General features: G+C 41.9%; 1 protein-coding gene across 1 annotated transcript; it reads left to right on the top strand.

The window, feature by feature from the left end:
• Positions 1-5,322: 5,322 nt before the first annotated feature.
• Positions 5,323-17,430, top strand: LOC135461633 (serine-rich adhesin for platelets-like). The gene is made up of 5 exons (XM_064738813.1): positions 5,323-5,587; positions 8,995-9,150; positions 14,173-14,320; positions 14,519-15,445; positions 16,672-17,430. The coding sequence occupies exons 1-5, from the start codon at positions 5,369-5,371 to the stop codon at positions 16,911-16,913; spliced, it is 1,692 nt and encodes a 563-aa protein (XP_064594883.1). The 5' UTR covers positions 5,323-5,368; the 3' UTR covers positions 16,914-17,430.
• The last annotated feature ends 9,705 nt before the right edge of the window (positions 17,431-27,135 follow it).

Below are 27,135 nucleotides of genomic sequence, written 5' to 3'. Positions count from 1 at the left end.
CACACTGTAGCAGGACGGATCGCTGTATTTGGGGGATATCACACGCCAGTATCGCCTTGTAACAGGAAGGGTCACTGTATTTGGGTGATGTCACACATCAGTATCACACTTTAGCAGGAAGGGTCACTGTATTTGGGTGATATCACACGCAAAGTGTGGTAGGTCCATCTAGTCGTTATAACATATAAGGGTATATGGATAGGACAACCAGCCCTGTGTGGTAGGTTCATCTAGTCACTATAACATATAAGGGTATATGGATCGGACAACCAGCCTTATGTGGTAGATCCATATAGACACTATAACATATAAGCGTATGTTGATCAGACAACAGGCCCTGTGTGGTAGGTTCATCTGGTCTCTATAAAGTATAGGGGTATATGGATGGGACAACCAGCCTTGTAAGGTAGATCCATATAGACACTATAACGGAAGTATAAATATATGTAAATTGGGAATTTAAGATTTAAGAGTGAGAACATATGCCTCCCCACTATGCATGTATACTGTTGTGTCATGGAGGTACTGACAGATCTAAATTCTGACAGATCTAAATTCTGACAGATCTAAATTCTGACAGATCTAAATAAGTACTAATGTTAAACTGCATCAGCTTAGTTTCGCCGTGAGACCTTATTGCCTCGGGTGACGTCATAATTATTCAACAACTAGTGCCGTCCTGGGGAATGGGCGTGGAGTGTAATTCATTTTACAATAAGTGTACCAACATGCGGTAAAGAACATACTCCACGCAATAGCACAGGGATTTCAACCTTGAATAATATATTAATATATATCTTAAATAATATATTTTTTCTGGAGGAGTTCAAACAGCAACTACAGTATTACTGTTATGACACGACGGAGGCAAACACCTTGACTGTCAAGGAACATTGTCATTTCTTAGCCATTTTACATATAACATATCCATTGTTAAAGAAAACAGAAATTCCAGTTCTGAACGCGGTGCTTGTTCTTTTGAGATATTATTACATGAGATAAAAGTAAAATTGTTTTGACACGAACAAACAGTTATCTGTGTGAAGTGTAAACACTGAAGCTGTGATGTAAATGCTCATCAGAGCTGAAGACAGAGGGACAAACGCGTCACAGAGGAAAATGACATCACATCCTCACAAGTGCTTTGTCAACACGGGAATTAGAGAACCGCGTACCTAGGCGAGAACCCCGCTCGACTTGGCGCATTTTTCACCTGTACACAGCTCAAAAATCCTTGAGGATTGCAAAGAAGTGTGAAGCCCTGGCCTATATATACACTCAACTTTACAGGCAACCTTGAAGCGGGTGTCAAGAAGGTAAAAGAATCTTTGAACATTGACTTTCCGACCGCTATATAGAGAGAATTATGCGGTGTTACATCACTATTCGTCTTCTACAATCAAGAACAATGCCACTTCAGTTTCTCACGATCGCATTGTATGTCATCTACGCCACGACAGGTAGGTAGGCTTTCGCCAATATTCCGCTCTGATTCGAACAGCATTACATCTAGCTTATGCCAGGTAAAAGAAATCCCATTGATAGAGATTGTTTTCACTTCTTCTGTATAGTATATTTTCATTCAGACAGAAATCAGCGGTTTTTGAATTTGAGAAAAAAGATTGTGTATCTCACAAACTCTCGCACCCTTTCTGATGGAACAAACAGCTAAATTTTGAATGGTTGAAATAAAAACTGTTTTTTTAGACCTTTAAGCCGAAATTGTTCATGAAATAAAAGTATTTATTTGAAAGCATCAAAAATTGGCTTCTATATTTTTGTGTGTGTAATAATACATAATACACAATAATGCATCGGCAGGTGTTGTACAAATTTTGAAAATAAGAATGAAAAAAGGAGAAAAATATGTGAATAAAAAGAGAATCATCTGGATTTGAATCTGAGACTACCAGATATCATATACCAAAGGCCTAGTGCTGAGGTCAAGGATAGAAAGCAAGTTACTTTGTTCTTCCACTCATAGTCGATGACATGAGTAGACACAAAGAATACAGTGTCGCTTGTTTTATCTTGTTCTCGCCGTAAACTGCAATGAATAGCCCCTTTGTTAGGTATCGCGGGAGATTTTAACAATTTGTGAAAGTTTTTTTTTTTTGGGGGGGGGGGAGCAATTACGCGTCATTAATGTCAATTACTTCTGTTGATGACAGGTGACCTCTAACAATGACAGCTGACCTCTGTAACGACAGTTGACACCTTTGGCGATGACAAGTAACCTGTGACCTCTGACAGTGAACCCGCACTTGTGACAATGATAGTTGACCTCTGTCAATGAGAGCTGACCTCTGACAATAATAGGGAACCTGTAACGATGGTATTTGATCTCTGACAATGACAGTTGACATCTGACAATGACAGTTGACCTCCGTCAGTGAGAGTTGGCCTCTGACAATGAAACGGCACTTGTGACAATGACATTTGACTTCTAACAATGAAAAGTAATCTGTGATAGTGACAGTTGACCTCTGACAATGAGAGCTGACCTCTGTCAGTGAAAGTTGACCTCTGACAATGAAACGGAACATTGACAATTGACCTCTGACCTCTGATAGGAGACCTGTAACAATGACATTTGACCCCTGTAACCTGTGTTAGTGACTGTTAACTTCTGACAATGAAAGCTGACCTCTGGCAATGGAGGGGGACCTGTGATAATGACAGCTGATCTCTGACAGTGAGAAATAACCTGTGACAATAACACTTGACCTCTGACAATGAAAGCTGACCTGTGCCAATGAAAGGGGACCCGTAACAATGAGAGTTGACATCTGATAATGACAAGTAACCTGTGACAATGACAGTTCACCTCCGACAATGGCAGTTCACCTCTTGCAATGACATATCTCTATAGTGGAGATAATGTACAATGTACATTAAAGCTGTTTCCTCGTCTTGATGCAATAGCTTATACACTGAATTGGGAAAAGTTACAATTGTTTCCAATGTTGCAAGAACATGTACTGGACCCTGCTGTATGACGGACTTTCGTCGGTTAGGGGTACATGTAGATAACACACGCCTGGAATTGAACTGTACATCAAGAAAATTATATCACTGAGTATCAATGAGTAAAATCAGCATTAAAACCGTGTACAGGTCTATAATATATGTATCTCAATTGCGCTTTGATTGCAACTGTTCATATATCTAACTTGGGGATATAATTCAACACGAAGAATATACTGCCCCTAGCCGGGTTAAGCGGAATTAGACACCATCACGAAGGCGAGCACCAGAGATTCTGGACGCTCTGTCCATATTTACTTACAAGAGAATTATACTCATTGTAAAACTTGGAAACTTATAGTGTAGGCGTTTGATGAAAAAACCTTGACACATGAGTTCTTGCAGTAATGACTTGTGACGTTGGTTGAAATCGTCACTCACTACACAGGATCTAACAAATGCTACAATGCGAAATGTGTACACGCCATATACAGAACCCTTCGGTATATTGTTGTCCAAGCCGACAAGGACGCTGCATGGCAGTATGAATGAATGTTTGTTGTGATGGTGTGGGATAATACCCTACAATTGTTAGTGAATGGAACAAATTCCCTCCGTTATATTCATGGTTAACGATGATCTAAATACTAGAATGGTACCCGACCTGGATACTGATTAACGGTATGCTTGTGCCTTTCCAGCATCAGTAAAACCTGTTGACCGACGGCTTCTCTTGACATGAATCCGTCCTAATGTTTTATTTTACACAGCCCTACTCTAGTAGACTTTTGGTTTAGTGATGTATTTGGAATTGGCCTGGTCATATATGACCTGAAACGTCCGTGATGGTTAACGATTGGTACGCGGATGCCTAGATTTGTGATGGTGAACGATTGGTATGCAGATGCCTAGATTTGTGATGGTGAACGATTGATATATAGATGCCTAGATTTGTGGTGGTTAACGATTGGTATGCGAATGCCTAGATTTGTGATGGTTAACGATTTACATGCGGATGGCTAGATTTGTAAAGGTTAACGATTGGTATGCGAATACCTAGATTTGTGATGGTTAACGATTGGTATGTCGATGGCTAGATTTGTAAAAGTTAACGAATGGTATATGGATGCCTAGATTTGTGATGGTAGAATATTGATATATGGATGCCTAGATTTGTGAGGGATAACAACTGGTATGCGCATGGCTAGATTTGTGATGGTTAACGATTGGTATGCGGGTGTCTAGATTTGTGATGGTTAACGACTGGTATAAGGATGGCTAGATTTGTGATGGTTAACGAATGGTATAAGGATGGCTAGATTTGTGATGGTTAACGAATGGTATGCGGATCCCTAGATTTGTGATGGTTAACGACTGGTATAAGGATGGCTAGATTTGTGATGGTTAACGAATGGTATGCGGATCCCTAGATTTGTGATGGTTAACGATTGGTATGCGAATGCCTAGATTTGTGATGGTTAACGATTGACATGCGGATGGCTATATTTGTGATGGGTAACGAATGGTATGCGGATCCCTAGATTTGTGATGGTTAACGATTGACATGCGGATGGCTATATTTGTGATGGTTAACGAATGGTATGCGGATGCCTATATTTGTGATGGGTAACGAATGGTATGCTGATGCCTATATTTGTGATGATTAACGAATGATATGCGGATGGCTAGATTTGTGATGTTTAATGACTGGTATAAGGATGCCTAGACTTGTACAGGTTACCGAATGGTATAAGGATGCCTATATTTGTGATGTGTAACGAATGGTATAAGGATGCTTAGATTTCTGATGGTTAACGAATGGTATGTAGATGCCTAGATTTGTGATGGTTAAAGATTAACATGCGGATGCCTAGATTTGTGATGGTTAAATATTGGTACATGTATGTCTAGATTTGCACGAATGTAAAAGCTGTAATGAAAATAAACACGTGATAATACATTGTTTGCCTGGTGAATTCAGCAGTTATATCTTCGTGTAATGTATTTCTGTTCTTCCCTTTCCAGTTGGAAGTGTCCGTGTATCCGCCACGGGTGAGTTGCTTTTGCAAATAGCTTTCACTTGTTATGTAAATCAGCTGTAAAATATATGTCTTGCATTTAGCTTTGAATTACTGAGACGTCACCTCACTGCGATGTTGTCATAGTGGCCACATTTAGAAGAAATGCTCGTTTTTAGGCGCCAAGACTACCCATTCTCTGCCCAATGGCCATTCGGACTCAAGCTGAGCATTGTTTACCTGTGATTAATGACTAATTACCAATTTGACAGCACAACCTCATTGGGAAAACAGGAATCAACGAAAGACTGCACACCTTAGGCCTATATTTCTTTAAGTGGAAATATTTCCCTATTAATATTCTAGTCAACTAAAAGGTAACAATGCTCTTTTTGTTTTCAGGTATTTGCGATGAGAAACTGTCCACGGTGTCCTACAATGATTCTTCCAAGACTACACTGACAAGTCCACGGCCCACTGACCTGAATACATTGATCAACTTCCGTGAGAGAGGACGTCGCCTGATCACGTTACTGAGCAAATCCAACAATAGTTTAAAACGCTTTCCCTCAGCACACCAGGGTGAAGACCAGTGCATACAGGTAAATATAAACCTCCTCAGCGCACTAGTGTGAACACCAGTACATACAGGTAAATATAAACCTCCTCAGCACACCAGAGTAAACACCAGTACATACAGGTAAATATAAACCTCCTCAGCACACTAATGTGAACACCAGTACATACAGGTAAATATAAACCTCCTCAGCACACTAGTGTAAACACCAGTACATACAGGTAAATATAAACCCTCTCCCCACACCAGAGTAAACACCAGTACATACAGGTAAATATAAACCTCCTCAGCACACCAGAGTAAACACCAGTACATACAGGTAAATATAAACCCTCTCACCAAACCAGAGTAAACACCAGTACATACAGGTAAATATAAACCTCCTCAGCACACTAGTGTGAACACCAGTACATACAGGTAAATATAAACCTCCTCAGCGCACTAGTGTGAACACCAGTACATACAGGTAAATATAAACCTCCTCAGCACACTAGTGTGAACACCAGTACATACAGGTAAATATAAACCCTCTCACCACACCAGAGTAAACACCAGTACATACAGGTAAATATAAACCTCCTCAGCACACCAGAGTAAACACCAGTACATACAGGTAAATATAAACCCTCTCACCAAACCAGAGTAAACACCAGTACATACAGGTAAATATAAACCTCCTCAGCACACTAGTGTGAACACCAGTACATACAGGTAAATATAAACCTCCTCAGCACACTAATGTGAACACCAGTACATACAGGTAAATATAAACCTCCTCAGCACACTAGTGTGAACACCAGTACATACAGGTAAATATAAACCCTCTCACCACACCAGAGTAAACACCAGTACATACAGGTAAATATAAACCTCCTCAGCACACTAGTGTGAACACCAGTACATACAGGTAAATATAAACCTCCTCAGCACACTAGTGTGAACACCAGTACATACAGGTAAATATAAACCCTCTCACCACACCAGAGTAAACACCAGTACATACAGGTAAATATAAACCTCCTCAGCACACTATCGTGAACACCAGTACATACAGGTAAATATAAACCCTCTCACCACACCAGAGTAAACACCAGTACATACAGGTAAATATAAACCTCCTCAGCACACTAGTGTGAACACCAGTACATATAGGTAAATATAAACCCTCTCACCACACCAGAGTAAACACCAGTACATACAGGTAAATATAAACCTCCTCAGCACACTAGTGTGAACACCAGTACATACAGGTAAATATAAACCTCCTCAGCACACTATCGTGAACACCAGTACATACAGGTAAATATAAACCCTCTCACCACACCAGAGTAAACACCAGTACATATAGGTAAATATAAACCCTCTCACCACACCAGAGTAAACACCAGTACATACAGGTAAATATAAACCTCCTCAGCACACTAGTGTGAACACCAGTACATATAGGTAAATATAAACCCTCTCACCACACCAGAGTAAACACCAGTACATACAGGTAAATATAAACCTCCTCAGCACACTAGTGTGAACACCAGTACATATAGGTAAATATAAACCCTCTCACCAAACCAGAGTAAACACCAGTACATACAGGTAAATATAAACCTCCTCACCACACCAGAGTAAACACCAGTACATACAGGTAAATATAAACCTCCTCAGCACACTAGTGTGAACACCAGTACATACAGATAAATATAAACCCTCTCACCAAACCAGAGTAAACACCAGTACATACAGGTAAATATAAACCTCCTCAGCACACTAGTGTGAACACCAGTACATACAGGTGAATATAAACCTCCTCAGCACACTAGTGTGAACACCAGTACATACAGGTAAATATAAACCCTCTCACCAAACCAGAGTAAACACCAGTACATACAGGTAAATATAAACCTCCTCAGCACACTAGTGTGAACACCAGTACATACAGGTAAATATAAACCTCCTCAGCACACTAGTGTGAACACCAGTACATATAGGTAAATATAAACCTCCTCAGCACACTAGTGTGAACACCAGTACATACAGGTAAATATAAACCTCCTCAGCACACTAGTGTGAACACCAGTACATACAGGTAAATATAAACCTCCTCGGCGCACTAGTGTGAACACCAGTACATATAGGTAAATATAAACCTCCTCAGCGCACTAGTGTGAACACCAGTACATACAGGTAAATATAAACCTCCTCAGCACACTAGTGTGAACACCAGTACATACAGGTAAATATAAACCTCCTCAGCACACTAGTGTGAACACCAGTACATACAGGTAAATATAAACCTCCTCATCGCACTAGTGTGAACACCAGTACATATAGGTAAATATAAACCTCCTCAGCGCACTAGTGTGAACACCAGTACATATAGGTAAATATAAACCTCCTCAGCACACTAGTGTGAACACCAGTACATATAGGTAAATATAAACCTCCTCAGCACACTAGTGTGAACACCAGTACATATAGGTAAATATAAACCTCCTCAGCACACTAGTGTGAACACCAGTACATATAGGTAAATATAAACCTCCTCAGCACACTAGTGTGAACACCAGTACATATAGGTAAATATAAACCTCCTCAGCGCACAATTTAAGTGTGATCACCAGTAGATATAGGTAAATATAAACCCTCTCACCACACCAGAGTAAACACCAGTACATATAGGTAAATATAAACCTCCTCAGCGCACTAGTGTGAACACCAGTACATATAGGTAAATATAAACCTCCTCAGCACACTAGTGTGAACACCAGTACATATAGGTAAATATAAACCTCCTCAGCGCACAATTTAAGTGTGATCACCAGTAGATATAGGTAAATATAAACCTCCTCAGCACACTAGTGTGAACACCAGTACATACAGGTAAATATAAACCTCCTCAGCACACTAGTGTGAACACCAGTACATATAGGTAAATATAAACCTCCTCAGCACACTAGTGTGAACACCAGTACATATAGGTAAATATAAACCTCCTCAGCGCACTAGTGTGAACACCAGTACATACAGGTAAATATAAACCTCCTCAGCGCACTAGTGTGAACACCAGTACATAAATATAAACCCTCTCGTTATACATGGGTGAAAACCAGTACGTACGGATAAATATATATCTCTGCAACACCCAAGGATACAAGCAATACATGCATGTATGAGAATTGGTATTTAGCGAGAAGGACACGGGGCATAACTACGGGGAACATGATCTCCTCCGGCCAGATTCCTGACATATTATGCGAGTTAAAGCCGGAGTTGAAGCCGACGAGGACGCGCTCGTCCAAAGGTTATGACGTTGTAACAGAAGCTATTAAATTAGTTGGCAACTGACGGCCTCAAATATCTTATGAATGATGAAACTATATACTGGTATAGTGCGTATGCATATTGTTGATCTGCACGGAACCTTTTAATTTTCAGGCCGACTTAAAGCACCCAAGTCTCATCCGGGCGATTATCAACAGAGGATGTGAACGAACTGGAGGTGGACGTCACCTGCCGAAGTATCGTCTGCACTATAGCCTGGACAACAGGCATTGGCATTTCTTTAATTTTCCCGGCAAAGAAAGCTCTGCTGTAAGTTAGACTGAAAGGTATTTGGAAATTACGTTAGAGGGGACCGCTAATAGGCAGACTGGCAGGTATTTGGATGTTACGGTAGAGGGTACCGCCATAAGTTAGACTGGAAGCATTTGCTAGCTACGGTAGAGGGCACCGCTATCAGTTAGGATGGAAGGCACGCACTGTTACAAGTCAAATCCGACTAGAGTTAGAGTGGGAGAAAGCCTGTTGTACTACAGAGCGGAAGGCCTGTTTAAGTTAGAGTGGGAGGAGGACCTATGTAAGCTAGAGTGGAAGGCCCGATGTAAGCTAGCGTGGAAGACCCGCTGTAAGTCAAAGTGGAAGGTCCGAGAAGTGGGAGAAAGTGTGTTGTATGTTAGACCGGAAGGTCCGCTGTAAGTTAGAATGGGAGGCACCGCTGCATGTTAAGTAGAAAGGTTTTTGAAAGCCACAGTAGAGCCACCGCTTAGGTTGATAAGGTATTACAAAGTTACTATAAGACAGGCTGGAAAACACTGCTACAAGTTGGGATTGAAGTCCGACTGTAAGTTAAGAGTGGGAGAAACTCGCTGTGAGTTTGGGTGGAAGGTACCGATGTAAGTTAGATGGTGGAGGCCAGCTGTAAGGTATGAGTGTGAGAAACTGCTCCAAGTTTGACCGCTGTAAGCTGAAAGTTATGAATGGGGGAAACTGTTGTAAGTTGGAGTGGAAGACACTGCTGTAAATCAGGATAGAAGACACTGCTGTAAGTTAAACTGGAAGACACTGATGTAAATCAGGCTGGAAGACACTGATGTAAATCAGGCTGGAAGACACTGATGTAAATCAGGCTGGATAACACTGCTGTAAGTTAGGATGGAAGACACTGCTGTGAGTCAGGATGGAAGACACTAATGTAAATCAGGCTGGAAGACACTACTGTAATTTAACCTGGAAAACACTGATGTAAGTTAGGTTGGAAGACACTGCTGTAAGTTAGGCTGAAAGACACTGCTGTAAGTCAGGATGGAAGACACTGCTGTAAGTTAAACTGGAAAACACTGCTCTAAGTTAGGATAGAAGACGCTGCTGTAAGTCAGGCTGGAAAACACTGCTGTAAGTTAGGATGGAAGACACTGCTGTAAGTCAGGCTGGAAGACACTGCTGTAAGTTAGGCTGGAAGACACTGATGTAAATCAGGCTGGAAGACACTGCTGTAAGTTAAACTGGAAAACACTGCTGTAAGTCAGGCTGGAAGACACTGCTGTAAGTTAGGATGGAAAACACTGCTGTAAGTCAGGCTGGAAGACACTGCTGTAAGTCAGGCTGGAAGACACTGCTGTAAGTTAGGATGGAAGACACTGCTGTAAGTTAAACTGGAAAACACTGCTGTAAGTCAGGCTGGAAGACACTGCTGTAAGTCAGGTTGGAAAACACTGCTGTAAGTTAGGATGGAAAACACTGCTGTAAGTTAGGCTGGAAGACACTGCTGTAAGTTAGGCTGGAAGACACTGATGTAAATCAGGCTGGAAGACACTGCTGTAAGTTAAACTGGAAAACACTGCTGTAAGTCAGGCTGGAAGACACTGCTGTAAGTTAGGATGGAAAACACTGCTGTAAGTTAGGATGGAAGACACTGCTGTAAGTCAGGCTGGAAGACACTGCTGTAAGTCAGGCTGGAAACACTGCTGTAAGTTAGGATGGAAAACACTGCTGTAAGTTAGGATGGAAGACACTGCTGTAAGTCAGGCTGGAAGACACTGCTGTAAGTTAGTCTGGAAGACACTGCTGTAAGTTAAACTGGAAAACACTGCTGTAAGTCAGGCTGGAAGACACTGCTGTAAGTTAAACTGGAAGACACTGCTGTAAGTTAGGATGGAAGACACTGCTGTAAGTTAAACTGGAAGACACTGCTGTAAGTCAGGCTGGAAGACACTGCTGTAAGTTAGGATGGAAGACACTGCTGTAAGTTAAACTGGAAAACACTGCTGTAAGTCAGGCTGGAAGACACTGCTGTAAGTCAGGCTGGAAGACACTGCTGTAAATCAGGTTGGAAAACACTGCTGTAAGTTAGGATGGAAAACACTGCTGTAAGTTAGTCTGGAAGGCACTGCTGTAAGTTAAACTGGAAAACACTGCTGTAAGTCAGGCTGGAAAACACTGCTGTAAGTCAGGCTGGAAGACACTGCTGTAAGTCAGGATGGAAGACACTGCTGTAAGTCAGGTTGGAAAACACTGCTGTAAGTTAGGATAGAAGACACTGCTGTAAGTCAGGTTGGAAAACACTGCTGTAAGTCAGGCTGGAAAACACTGCTGTAAGTCAGGCTGGAAAACACTGCTGTAAGTTAGGATGGAAAACACTGCTGTAAGTTAGTCTGGAAGACACTGCTGTAAGTTAAACTGGAAAACACTGCTGTAAGTCAGGCTGGAAGACACTGCTGTAAGTCAGGCTGGAAGACACTGCTGTAAGTTAGGCTGGAAGACACTGCAGTAAGTTGGGATGGAAGACACTGCTGTAAGTCAGGCTGGAAGACACTGCTGTAAGGTAGGCTGGAAGACACTGCTGTAAGTTAGGCTGGAAGACACTGATGTAAATCAGGCTGGAAGACACTGCTGTAAGTTAAACTGGAAAACACTGCTGTAAGTCAGGCTGGAAGACACTGCTGTAAGTTAGGATGGAAAACACTGCTGTAAGTTAGGCTGGAAGAAACTGCTGTAAGTCAGGCTGGAAGACACTGCTGTAAGTTAGGATGGAGACACTGCTGTAAGTTAAACTGGAAAACACTGTTGTAAGTTAGGCTGGAAGACACTGCTGTAACTTAGACTGGATAACACTGCTGTAAGTTAGGATGGAAGACACTGCTGTAAGTCAGGCTGGAAGACACTGCTGTAAGTTGGGATAGAAGACACTGCTGTAAGTCAGGCTGGAAGACACTGCTGTAAGTTAGGATGGAAGACACTGCTGTAAGTTAGGCCGAAAGAATCCCGTATCGATTATACGAGGGTGGGGGCGGGAAGTAACACTGGGCTTAAAGTTTTCAGTTCTATCCAAACAGACAAAATTCTGATATATTTCAACTTGGTGCAAACTAGCAGTCAGGAATACATAGATATATTCAACTTGGTGCAAACTAGCAGTCAGGAATATATAGATATATTCAACTTGGTGCAAACTAGCAGTCAAGAATACATAGATATATTCAACTTGGTGCAAACTAGCAGTCAAGAATACATAGATATATTCAACTTGGTGCAAATTAGCAGTCAGGAATACATAGATATATTCAACTTGGTGTAAACTAGCAGTCAGGAATACATAGATATATTCAACTTGGTGCAAACTAGCAGTCAAGAATACATAGATATATTCAACTTGGTGCAAACTAGCAGTCAAGAATACATAGATATATTCAACTTGGTGCAAATTAGCAGTCAGGAATACATAGATATATTCAACTTGGTGTAAACTAGCAGTCAGGAATACATAGATATATTCAACTTGGTGCAAACTAGCAGTCAAGAATACATAGATATATTCAACTTGGTGCAAACTAGCAGTCAAGAATTCATAGATATATTCAACTTGGTGCAAACTAGCAGTCAGAAATACATAGATATATTCAACCTGATGTAAACTAGCAGTCAGGAATACATAGATATATTCAACTTGGTGCAAACTAGCAGTCAAGAATACATAGTGTATCAAAAACCTAAAATATTTGTGTGGCAATCAGTGCTGCTTCACTCTTCAGTTCGGAGACAAGTTGTGCATGTATGACCTGTAGGCCTATGTTAGGTTTGAGGGCACGGTTGAGGTTGGAATTGATTATTGCAATATTTGATTTAAATGTGATTAAATATTCTTTTTCTGTATACAGAATATACAGAAAGTAGCAACTGCCATAATTATATTACTTGATGTTGTATTTCGCGGGTTTTATGTTTTAATTACTATATGTTGTATTTGGTATCATACTACGATCTCTAAATGTATTCCTTCGGTTTCATGCTATCAAGTATTTGATGTTGTATGCACTTTAATCATCAGATGTTGTATTCCCTGTATTCCATACATGTACTTTAATCACCAGATGCTGTATTCCCTGTATTCCATACATGTACTTTAATCACCAGATGCTGTATTCCCATGTTGTATTCCCTGTATTCCCATACATGTACTTTACTCACCAGATGCTGTATTCCCTCTATTCCATATATGTACTTTACTCACCAGATGCTGTATTCCCTGTATTCCACACATGTACTTTACCAGATGTTGTATTCCCTGTATTCCATACATGTACTTTACTCACCAGATGCTGTATTCCTTGTATTCCACACATGTACTTTACTCACCAGATGCTGTATTCCCTGTATTGAATACATGTACTTTACTCACCAGATGCTGTATTCACTGTATTCCATACATGCACTTTATTCATCAGATGCTGTATTCCTTGTATTCCCATAAATGTACTTTACTCACGAGATGCTGTATTTCCTGTATTCCATACATGTACTTTACTCACCAGATGCTGTATTCCCTGTATTCCATATATGTACTTTAATCACCAGATGCTGTATTCCCTGTATTCCGTACATGTACTTTACTCACCAGATGTTGTATTCCCTGTATTCCATACATGTACTTTACTCACCAGATGTTGTATTCCCTGTATTCCATACATGTACTTTAATCACCTGTATTCCCTGTATTCCATACATGTACTTTACTCATCAGATGCTATATTCCCTGTATTCCATACATGTACTTTACTCATCAGATGCTATATTCCCTGTATTCCATACATGTACTTTAATCACCAAATGCTGTATTCCCTGTATTCCCATACATGTACTTTAATCACAAGATGGTGTATTCCCTGTATTCCATACATGTACTTTACCAGATGTTGTATTCCCTGTATTCCATACATGTACTTTAATCACCAGATGCTGTATTCTCTGTATTCCATACATGTACTGTACGAGATGTTGTATTCCGTGTATTTCATATATGTATTTAGATCACCAGTTGTTGTTTTCCGTGTATTTCAGATGTTCGAGGGTGATATCAGTCCACTATCCTCGACAAGATACGACCTAGACTGTCCTGTCATCGCCAGATACATCCGTATATACCCATTATCTCATCCCCTGCCTGCTCGACTCTCCATGGACATCCACGGATGCTCTCTCCATACGGGTGGGTTGAGGCACCATTTTTGTGTGACTAAAGGTGACTAAATAAATGTAACCTAGGTCTGATCAGATTTAGAATCTCATGCAGCATCTTATATACAACGACAGCGCTATCCAAAGGGTCGCCAGAAGCTTAAGCGATTTTGCTGAAGAAGCAATTAAACGCATATTTAACATGTCGTATTGTTTTTATTTTCCTCAGAGATGACGATACTCTCCAAGCAGGAAAAGTTCACTACATCCCATCATTCTTCTTTCATCGTTCCATCATTCACTATTGCTACGTCTGTTACATCGACAAAGGCTTCACCGTCTGCAGATAGTACAGATAGATTCACATCAAATACTGCATCCACATCTGGATTAAGGTATAAATCCAGTTCTGTGTCACCAAAATATCCAGGGTCAAAAGCAGAACCCATGTCAACAGCGGATTCCATGTCAACAGCAGATTCTATGTTATTAGTAGATTCCATGACAACAGCAGATTCCATGCTAGTAGTAGATTCCATGACAACAGCAGATTCCATGTCAACAGCAGATTCCATGCTAGCTGTAGATTCCATGATAACAGCAGATTCCATGCTGGCAGTAGATTCTATGTCTACAGCAGATTCCATGCTGGAAGTGGATTCTATGTCGACAGCAGATTCCATGTCGACCTTAGGTTCCATGTCAGCTTCCATATCAACAGAAGTTTTCGGGACTGTGACAGAAAATGTTACAGATGGCTTAATGTCACAAGCAGATTTCCCACCAGCATTATCCTCTACAACGGCGTCATTTGCCACTACTGCAGACTCTACTCTGCCTTCTGAAAATGAAACAACTAACTTTGTGAACAGCACAGGGATGATTGTTGACGCACAAACCAGTGGAACTCCATCGGAAATCAAGTCAGAAACACCGGCCAGTGATCTCACCACTAACATAAGCAATGTTACTGTGCTGAGCTCGACAAAGGGATATACGGACGTAACACCACCAGACGGAAACGCCGATGTCATGGTGTCGCCCGCAGAGGTAACGAATGACAACATGGTGACGTCAGAACACGTGACGACTGAGAACAAACATATGTCTTCCTCTGCCTGGCCAGCGCTGTATCCTGTGGTTAGATCTACGCCAAGTAAGTGTTTGGCACTCAGTTATACCATAAATACATGCATGAACTCAGTTATACAGTAAATGTGTACACATACAGTAAGTGATTGGCACTCAACTATGCCATAAATGTGTACTCGGTTATACTCTAAATGATTTGCACTCCGCTGTGCCATAAATGTGTACTCGGTATTACAGTAAGTGATTGGCACTTAGCTATACCCTATATGTTTATACACTAAGTGATTTGCACTCAACTGGATCTTAAATATGTATTCAGTTATACGTTAACTAATAGGCACTCAGCTATACCGCAAATGTTTATACAGTTACACAGTAAATGACTGGCACTCAGCTATACCACAAATGTTCACACAGTTACACAGTGAATGATTGGCACTCAGCTGTACCGCAAATGTTTGGCCGGAGATATCAGTTTTACAGGAAATGTTTGTCACTTATTTATAGAGGGAATGTGTTACAGAGCAAATCATTCCAAGTCATATTCTTGAGTACGGCGTAAAATACCAATCAAATAAATAAATAAATTATTCCAACAGTAAGGTTTTGTCATCGCGTTAAAAAGTCAGTATTTGGCTCGACAGATGAATGGAAAAGTAGGTGTGTGATGAGAGTTTTACGCCGTGCTCAAGAATATTTCGCTTATACGACGGCGGCAAGTTTAGTGGAAATCGGTTAATTATACGGTATTCAAATCCTTTATATTTATTTTTACTGGACAAACTTAACACATAAATGCTTGGGTACATGAAGGATTCAGGCACGTACATGAACATGCGTAAGTCAAAGTTCGATGCACTGGCAAGGTGTAAGCAAGCTTATCTTTGATTCGGTTTGGAAGAGCTGTATGATGTAATCACGCATGGGTAACTGATAACTGCAAATATGTGAACAAAATAATCCACATGTTACTGTTGTTCAATATTTAACAGTCGTCCCATCTGTTACTTCTGATTCACCGGAGATCCTGCTCCAAGACAGTCTTCCCAACCGTGATCTACATGAGCCTAGAAACGTTTTCTAAATGAAAACGAAAATGGGTATAATGGGTTTATTTTATTTGCTTATTTATTCGACTGGTGTTTAACACCATATCCATAAATATTTCTCTGAATCAACAGCAGGCAGGTTTATAGGTAGAATAAATGATACAAAGACTTCAGGATTGATAATTCACATTCAGGAGGGAATGTTTGGGGAAATTTAGCAGTTGTCTGTTCCTGTTTACAGATATCGTAACACAGAGTGGCTGTATCAAGAGGTGTGACGGAATTCCGGACGGCTTTTACCATTCCTGTAAAAGCTGTAAACTTTACGTGACTTGTTCCAACGGTATTCTGTTTGCAAATCGGCCGTGTCCGTCAAGTCTCGTGTGGGACGATAAACGGAAACAGTGTTGTTATCATTCACAGACATGCGCAAGAAGTCTCACTACAAATCAGTCCACGAGGACTAAAAACGTCACTGTGTAAACAGACTTCTCAGCAAGATTTAGTTTATTTTGAACTTGTGTACAAACTATAATATGTTTATAATTGTGTCGATCTGGTTTTTAATTTTTCATACATTTTGTAAAAAGCCCATTAAGACAAATGGAGTTGTTTCGCGGTGCTCTTTGATAATCTGTTACTTTACCTTTCTGTTATTGCATCTAATATGATTACTCCCACACATTTCCCTAACGTTAGTTTAGTTTCTTTATTGTTTGTGTTTCGCTAAATTCAAATCTCACTGGCAGAGAAGAACGGCCTTCAGGTGTGGGATATGATATCCTTCACAATAGAGTACATGGTAATCCTCACAAATATGTAAATAGATATTAAAGGGGGTTGGGGGAATAACAGCTAAACAAATATTACATGCGGTTAACACACGCGTGGTTTTTGTCTTGTTATTATATCACGGTACAAAAACATTCGCGGGAAATGTAAATCTTTCTGCACCTGTATGAGCTTTTGTTTAGGCCTGATCGTTATATCGATCAGCTGTTGTGGATAAAAAGAACGTAAGTGTTCTATTTGTATTTGTGTATACTTCCTCTCGAGTAGCTATTGAGTACGCACGTCTGTCGTGTGGCAGTTCGCATCTAAGGACAGTTAACAGCTTATAACAGTTCTATTCTAGGCTAGTTTACATTTACATTCAGAAAAAAATCTGCCAACAAAGATCGCCGAAGTCTTGTACAGTTGGAGGCAGGCAAAGAACATGGCGTCACCAGTAGGTCTCGATTAGCACCATCAAACCTGTAGTAGCAGGCCAAGTACATGGTGTCATCTGTAGGTTTCGATTAGAACGGTCAACCCTGTACTAGCAAAATGAGTACATGGTGTCATCAGTAGGACTCGATTAATACCGTCAATCCTGTAGTAACTGGTCAAGCACATGGCGTCATCTGTAGGACTCCCATCAGAGCCGTCACCTAGAAGCAAGGCAAGTATATGCCGTCATTAGTAGGACTCGATTAGAATTGTCAACCTCGTAGTAGCAGGCCAAGTACATGGGGTCATTAGTAGGACTCGATTAGAGCCGTCAAACTACGGAATTTGAACCGGCAACCCTGTAGTAGAGGGCCAAGTAAATGGTGTCATCTGTAGGACCCGATTAGAGGCGTCAATACTGTAGTAGCGGGTCTAACACATGGCGTCATCAGTGGGATTCGATTAGAACCGCTAACCCCGTAGTAGCAAATCAAGTACAAGGCGTCATCAGTAAGACTCGATAAGAACCTTCATTGCGGTAATAGCTGGTTAAGCACATGGCGTCATCAATATGACTCGACTGGAACTGTCATCCGTGTAGTAGTTTGCCACGTACATGGCGTGATCAGCATTATTCCATTAAAACCTTTAACACTGTAATAGTAGGCCAAGTACACGGTGTCATCGGTGACACTGGGTTAGAACCGTTAACCCTGTAATAGTAGGCCAAGTACACGGTGTCATCGGTGAGACTGGATTAGAACCGTTAACCCTGTAATAGTAGGACAAGTACACGGTGTCATCGGTGAGACTGGATTAGAACTGTTAACCCTGTAATAGTAGGCCAAGTACACGGTGTCATCAGTGAGACTGGATTAGAACCGTTACCCCTGTAATAGTAGGACAAGTACACGGTGTCATCGGTGAGACTGGATTAGAGCCGTTAACCCTGTAATAGTAGGCCAAGTACACGGTGTCATCGGTGAGACTGGATTAGAACTGTTAACCCTGTAATAGTAGGACAAGTACACGGTGTCATCGGTGAGACTGGGTTAGAACTGTTAACCCTGTAATAGTAGGACAAGTACACGGTGTCATCGGTGAGACTGGGTTAGAACCGTTAACCCTGTAATAGTAGGACAAGTACACGGTGTCATCGGTGAGACTGGATTAGAACCGTTAACCCTGTAATAGTAGGACAAGTACACGGTGTCATCGGTGAGACTGGGTTAGAACTGTTAACCCTGTAATAGTAGGACAAGTACACGGTGTCATCGGTGAGACTGGGTTAGAACCGTTAACCCTGTAATAGTAGGACAAGTACACGGTGTCATCGGTGAGACTGGATTAGAGCCGTTAACCCTGTAATAGTAAGACAAGTACACGGTGTCATCGGTGAGACTGGATTAGAACCGTTAACCCTGTAATAGTAGGACAAGTACACGGTGTCATCGGTGAGACTGGATTAGAAGCGTTACCCCTGTAATAGTAGGCCAAGTACACGGTGTCATCGGTGAGACTGGATTAGAACCGTTAACCCTGTAATAGTAGGACAAGTACACGGTGTCATCGGTGAGACTGGATTAGAGCCGTTAACCCTGTAATAGTAGGCCAAGTACACGGTGTCATCGGTGAGACTGGATTAGAACTGTTAACCCTGTAATAGTAGGCCAAGTACACGGTGTCATCGGTGAGACTGGATTAGAGCCGTTAACCCTGTAATAGTAGGCCAAGTACACGGTGTCATCGGTGAGACTGGATTAGAACCGTTAACCCTGTAATAGTAGGACAAGTACACGGTGTCATCGGTGAGACTGGATTAGAACCGTTAACCCTGTAATAGTAGGACAAGTACACGGTGTCATCGGTGAGACTGGGTTAGAACCGTTAACCCTGTAATAGTAGGACAAGTACACGGTGTCATCGGTGAGACTGGGTTAGAACCGTTAACCCTGTAATAGTAGGACAAGTACACGGTGTCATCGGTGAGACTGGATTAGAACCGTTAGCCCTGTAATAGTAAGACAAGTACACGGTGTCATCGGTGAGACTGGGTTAGAACCGTTAACCCTGTAATAGTAGGCCAAGTACACGGTGTCATCGGTGAGACTAGGTTAGAACCGTTAACCCTGTAATAGTAGGACAAGTACACGGTGTCATCGGTGAGAATCGGTTAAAATCATCAACCCTGTACGCATCAGTAGGACTGGATTAGAACGCTGTAATAATAGGAGAAACAGATGGCGTGATCGGTAGGACTCGATTAGAACCGTCAACCTTGTAGAAGCAGGCCAAGTACATGGCGTCATTAATATAATTCGATAAGAACCATCAACCCTGTAGCAGGCCAAGTACATGGCGTCATCAGTAGAAGTCGATTAGAACCATCAACCCTGTAGCAGGCCAAGTACATGGCGTTATCAGTAGAACTCGATTAGAACCATCAATCCTATAGCAGGCCAAGTACATGGCGTTATCAGTAGAACTCGATTAGAACCATTAACTTTGTAGTAGCAGGCCAAGTACATGGCGTCATCAGGAGGACAAGTACATGGCGTCATCAGTAGGACTTGATTAGAGTCGTCAAACATGTAGCAGCATGTAAAGACCCTGAAGCTGGACCAAAGTTCAAAATTATAAGAATCTCCTTCCAAGCACCAACCTCACCTAAAGTAACACAAAAAACTACCACTTAACCATCCGAACACCTCCCTCACACACCCATCCACTCAGGAACCCCAAAACCCCACACAGCAAAATTAACACCAAACCCATCTCTTTCTTAGCCCTGTTAATTTACGAATATGCCGTAGTACAGCCCTGTTAATATGGAAAAGTTGCGAATATGGAAATTCCATTCACAGCAGAACGTCCCGAATTGATCATGATTATTCCTATAAGACACTTCATGCCCGAATTTAGGGACTGGTCTTATTGAACAGTGTAACGCCTAATGAAACCATTGTTTCAGTATGCACTACAAGTGTAAGCTTTATTGAAACGGATAATTTAAATTCAGTTCCAGCAGGGCATCCAAGCTCATCTATTATTAATTCAGTGCTGATGGGAATCCGAGTCAAAGATTTACCAATGCTTATTTATTTATTTATTTATTTGATTGGTGTTTTACGCCGTACTCAAGAATGTTTCACTTATACGACGGCGGCCACCCTTATGGTGGGTGGAAACCGGGCAGAGCCCCGGGGGAAACCCACGAGTATCCGCAGGTTGCTGACAGACCTTCCCACTTACGGCCGGAGAGGAAGCTAGCATGAGCTGGACTTGAACTCACAGAGACCACATTGGTGAGAGACTCCTGGGTCATTACGCTGCGCTAGCGCGCTAACTAACTGACCCATGGAGGCCCCACCAATGCTTATACAACAAGCCTCCAACAACAATGTGTTATCCGACAACAAGCATATATTAGCTTTTTGTGGTATTCTTGTCCAAAGCTCGATGTCTAACACATATGAATGTACGCTGAAGCATACATAATATCATCCTTTGTTACAAAAATGGCGTTTTAGGGCACCCAATCGACATCAGGAACAGCCATTATATTCGCTATCAGACCCACTCAGGGGTGCGGGCGTCGCCGATTCCACAAAAAGGTATAATCCATACCCTGGGAAATGACAGCTGAGTCAACCAATATATAGCATTCATGTGCATTCATTTATTGTAACCTTTCCCTCTATAATGACAAACTGTAAGGTAACTTCACAGTGGAGATTTAACCAGAGAGCTGTGAAATGGCAGGATTAGGTGAGGTACAAGATTTCTGTTCATCTATAAACCGTTGACCAGTCCTATGATTTGCATATCCTACATTGTTACTGTATACGGACATATGCATGTGAGTAGGTTATTTACCATACATTCTCTGTGTTGTCATGTGATACATCACTATTATATGTTCCAATCTGTATATTCTGTCTTGTTGGTCCTGTGCTCTTCACGTTGGCTTTGGGTAAAGCGGTTTTCCGTGTAGGCTCTACGCCCTTTCCTTTGACTCCGTGAAGAGTGGTGTGGCAAATTCGTTCTATGCTCTTTCTTTCACTCTATGTAGAGCGGTTTTGCTGGTTGGTTTTATGCTCTTTCCTTTGACTCTGGGTAGAGCGGTTTTGCTGGTTGGTTATACGCTCTTTCTTTTAACTCTGTAAAGAACTCTTTTGGTTGGTTGGTTCACCGCTCTCTCCTTTGAATCAAGAGCGGTGAGGCTGATATGTTTTTACACTTTTTCCCTTGACGCTGTGTAAAACGGTTAGGCTGGTTGGTTCTACGCTCTTTCCTTTGACTCTGGGTAGAGCGGTTTTGCTGGTTGATTCTGCGCTCTTTCCTTTAACTCTGTAAAGAACTCTTAGGCTGGTTGGTTCACCGCCCTCTCCTTTGGCTCTGTGTAGAGCGGTTAGGCTGATAGGTTTTACGCTCTTTCCTTTGACGCTGGGTAGAACGGTTAGGCTGTTTGGTTCTACGCTCTTTCCTTTGGCTGTGTAAAGAGTGCTTAGGGTGGTTGGTTATACGCCCTTTCTTTTGGTTCTGTGGCTGGTTCTCCTCTGATTTTGGGTTTATTAGCCGGGAAGGTTGGATCTAATTTCTTTGACTGGGCAAAGCGTCTTGGCAACTTTGTAATGCGCCCTTTCTCTTAGCTGTGAAGAGAGCACTTTTGCGGTCTTTTTTTTTACTCTGGGTGGAGGTATAATTCAGATTTGTTCTGTTATTCTTGACTGGATAGGACGGTTTGACTGATTCATTCTGGCTCCAGTAATTTGTGTGAATCGGCGCTTGATCAGGTCATATCGTAATGGGTAAAACTTAACGGCGATCACTGGGTTATAAAATACCTCTTACCTACCCTAAGGAGCGAAATAATTGTGTGTATATTCCACCAGGCCACCTTACCACCTGACCACCCTACCACCTGGTCACCTTACCACCTTTCCACCAGACCACCTTACCACCTTACTCCCTGACCAGCTAGTCACCTGACCACCTGACCACCTTACCACCTGGTCACCTTACCACCTGGCCACCTTACCGCCTAGTCACCTTACCACCTTACTCCCTGACCACCTGACCACCTTACCACCTGGTCACCTTACCACCTTTCCACCAGACCACCTTACCACCTTTATGCAAGGAGATCAGGTGGGGAAATTCAGATCAAGATTAAATCAAATAATAAGTTACCAATTGTCCTGTGAGTCTGCTTTTTAGATCCCGTATTATTTGTTTCAAATGAGCAAAAGAACGGTGAATAATTTCGTACCTGACTCCTAGGCGCCCTTCCACTAGTCGTGTGATTTTCTTTGTTTTCTCAGCACAAACGATCGCCCCCGATTCCATGAAGATCTACGGGCCTATACTACTGAGATGGGTGGCACTGCTGCTCGGGGTCTACATTCTGATCGGTGTGCTGTTAGGTAATGGAATACAGTAATGATATGAGATACGATCAGATAATGGAATACAGTATTGATACAAGATACGTTCAGGTAATGGTGTACAGTCTTCATACGGCATACGTTCAGGTAATTGTGTACAGGCTTGATACGAGATACCCTCAGGTAATGGAATACAGTATTGATACAAGATACGTTCAGGTAATGGTGTACAGTCTTCATACGACATACGTTCAGGTAATTGTGTACAGGCTTGATACGAGATACCTTCAGGTAATGGAATACAGTAACCATACGAGATATGTTCAGATAATGGTTTAAAGTATTGATAGGAGATAGGCTGAGTTAATGCTATACAGTACTGATACGAGTTACACTCATTTAAGGCTATACAGTAATGATACGAGATACGTAATGGTATAAAATATAGGGAAATGGTACACACCACTGGAATGAGATACACTCAGGTGATGGTGTACAATATTGATACCAGATGCGCTCAGGTGATCGTATACAGTACTGACACGAGATGCACTCAGGTGGTGGTATACCTTAATGATATTAGACAGGCTCAGGTAATGGTATACAGTACTAATGTTATACACGATCTGGTAATGAAATACCCTACTGGGTAATAGTATACACTACGGATACGATCAAGTAATGATATACCATACTGATACCAGTTACGATCAGGTAATGGTACACAGTACTTATATTATACAAACGGCACTGATACGATCAGGTAATGAAATGCCCTACTGCATACCAGAGTTGACCAGGTAATGGTGTATAGTACTGATACCAGATACAACCAGGTAAACCTATGGAGTACTGATACGAGATGCGATGAGATAATGGTATATAGTGCTGATGCTAGATGCAGCCAGGCAATGGTGTACAGTACTGATACAAGATACGAGCTGGTAACAGTTTAAACTATTGAGTGAGTGAGTGAGTGAAAGTTTTAACGTCGCTTTCAACAATATTTCAGTTTTATCGCGACAATAAAACGTCAAGTAGTCGATCTACTACGGATAATTCATTTACCATTCAGTCAAATAAGGACACCAGAAGTCACATAACAAACACAAACGGTAGTTTAAAATCACAGCTTTCCTGCCATACCAATGGTAGAGAGAAAATCAAAAATAGTATCACTTTCTACAGAATTGAAAAGTTCTGAAAGAGAGCTCACGTGATAAAAGGAATCTCGTACAGGAGCAAATATGTGCTTGACTGTGAACCGTTGATCACAAGCAAAGCAATGAGGAGCATCTTCTCCTTTCAACAAATACCCATGCGTAGCACGTGTGTGACCGATACGACACCTCCTCAAAATGCAAGAGCGGAGACGATGCCGTGAAAGGGAAGCCGCTGGACCAACAAACTGACGAATATCATGCAGTTTGTTGGTTGTCTGGTCATCCCATTGAGCCTGAAACAAGCGCTTGATATAGGAGCAAATAAGTGAACGCAAGTCCGAATATGGAACGTCAGTTTGGGTAGTCACGGAATGCAAAGCCGCCTTCGCGGCTTCATCTGCAGCAGTATTCCGAGGGATACCCATATGCCCGGGCACCCAACAAAAGACAATGATAAAATCTTCATTAAGTCGTTTAAACATCTCCCTGATAGACAGAATGTCTGGATGTACAGGCGAACTAGCCCGAATTGCCTCGAATCAGGAAAGGGAGTCAGAGCAGATGAGAAATCTGCTACCTCCTATCTCTGAGATGGACCGAAGTGCGCACAAAATTGCCTTGGCTTCCTCGGTAAATACAGAACAGGAATTTGGAAACCGAGTTGAAATGGTTCTGGGCCCAAGGACAGCGGCAGAAGCCACGCCATCATCATTCTTGGAACCGTCAGTGAATATGCGGTGATAAAATGGATACTTTGAACACATATTACTAAACTCCTGCTGGTATACTAGAGGGTTGGTGGAAGATTTCTTCAGGGAGGAGAGCGAGGTATCAACCTGAGGCTCAGGACATAACCACGGTGGATCTTCCTGGATGCGTATGGGGGTGATAGTATCCAGCCCAAGTCCAGCTGCTTGCACATGTTCCTGAATGTGGACACCCAGTGGAGGAACAATGGATGGCTTCTGAGCATATAAGTCTTCAAATTCCGGATGGAAGACACAATCAAAGGCTGGGTTGGATGGATTGGCTCTAAGCTTGGTGATATACTGTAAGGATAGTTTAGTTCTTCGAAGCTCCAGGGGAGGCTCGTTTGCCTCAACATACAGACTCTCCACAGGAGAGGCGCGGAAAGCACCTAAGCACAACCGTAGGGCCTGGTGATGTACAGTATTGAGTTTCTTCAACTGGGAGCGTGACGCACCTCCATAAACACTGCAGGCATAGTCTAGCTTAGAACGAATCAGTGCTCGATAGAGCTGAAGTAGGGTTTCATGATCCCCTCCCCATCGAGCACTAGAGACAACCTTCAAAATATCAAGCGCCTTTAGGCATCTGGCTCTAAGGTAATTAATGTGAGATTTAAATGTAAGGTGCTTATCGAAGATCACCCCGAGGAATTTTGCCTCCGACACAACCTTGATGGGGGACCCATCTAAAAATACCTTGGGGTCTTCATGGGGGAAGTACTTCCGACAAAAGTGTACACAGTTAGTCTTCGACTTGGAGAACTTAAATCCGTTCTCCAGTGCCCAGGCATGGATTTTGTTAAGGCAAATCTTCAGCTGTCTCTCAAAAGTGTGCATACGTTTGCCTCGACAAGAGATACCAAGATCGTCCACAAAAAGGGACGATTTCATACTAGGAGATAAAACTCTGAAAAGTTTATTAATCTTAATGCTAATGAGAGTAACTGATAAAATGCTGCCTTGAGGAACCCCCTGATCTTGTTCAAAGTAGTCAGATAGGGTAGCCCCAACCCGAACTTGGAAGTGACGATGGTCTAAGAATTTACGAATAAAGTCAGGAAGCCGACCTCTAAGTCCAAATCCATGCATATCTTTCATAATGCCATATTTCCAAGTAGTGTCATATGCCTTTTCCAGATCAAAAAAGACAGATACGACATGGTCACGATTAACGATACGGTTCTTAATAAAGCATTCTAGACGAACAAGGTGATCAACAGTACTGCGATTCTTTCGAAATCAACATTGAATGTCGCTTATCAACTCATTAGTCTCCAAAAACCAAACCAAGCGATCGTTAATCATCCTCTCCATAGTCTTGCATACAAAACTGGTTAAGGAAATAGGACGATAGTTATTTGGATCGGTAGAATCCTTTCCGGGCTTTGGGATGGGGACAATAATAACGTTTTGCCATGAGGCAGGAAAATTCAAGAAGCACCCTCAAGGAAGATTCTGGAAGGTGTCGTAAAAGCTGATAGTGGATATCATCTGGCCCTGGAGTTGAGTCATGGGCCTTGCTCAGGGATTCGGATAGTTCATGTAGAGAAAATGTAACATTGTAGGATTCTTCATTTGAGGATGTAAAATCAAGAGGACTTGCCTCGGTCCGTTCCTTGTTACGCTGGAACTGAGGCAAGTAATTATCTGAAGACGAATGATGCGCAAAAGAAGCGCCCAACCTATTGGCTATGTCAAGTTTTTCTGTCAAAGAATTATTCCCGTCTTTAAGATGATTGACAGTGACATTGGATCCCTTGCCTTTGATGCGGTGGATCATATTCCAGACTTTTGACATAGGGGTACGATGATTAATTAAAACATAACGTTTCCAAGAGTCACCTTTGGACTGTTTGATAGTCCTACGGGCTTTAGCTCGGGTACGCCTAACATCGTCTAAATTACCGGGAGATGGTCTACATCGGTACACGCGCTCAGCACGTTTCCTGAAACGCCTAGCTCGTTTACAGTCCTCCGTGAACCACGGTTTCTTAATACGGGGAACCGCACAAGATTTCGGGATACATTTGGAGGCTACATCGATTAGCTGATCCGAGAATAAATGGATAGGATCAACTGCATCAAGAAAAAGGTCGCTAATAAGTGTTTCACCACACAGAACAGCAAAGCGGGCCAGTCTGCTTTATCATAATTAAAGCGTGGAAGGGAGGAAGATACCGGCTCCTCAAGGGTAAGT

This window comes from Liolophura sinensis, chromosome 1 (assembly GCF_032854445.1).
Source record: "Liolophura sinensis isolate JHLJ2023 chromosome 1, CUHK_Ljap_v2, whole genome shotgun sequence".
Taxonomy (NCBI): Eukaryota; Metazoa; Mollusca; class Polyplacophora; order Chitonida; family Chitonidae; genus Liolophura; species Liolophura sinensis.
This window is presented reverse-complemented; position numbering and strand designations above follow the sequence as displayed.

Bases quoted from the DNA above. Each gene is read 5' to 3' on its own strand.
- LOC135461633 (XM_064738813.1), top strand. From the start codon at position 5,369: ATGCTCTTTTTGTTTTCAGGTATTTGCGATGAGAAACTGTCCACGGTG. The intron at 9,151-14,172 runs GTAAGTTAGACT...CGTGTATTTCAG, and splicing joins CCGGCAAAGAAAGCTCTGCT to ATGTTCGAGGGTGATATCAG. The intron at 14,321-14,518 runs GTGGGTTGAGGC...TATTTTCCTCAG, and splicing joins CGGATGCTCTCTCCATACGG to AGATGACGATACTCTCCAAG.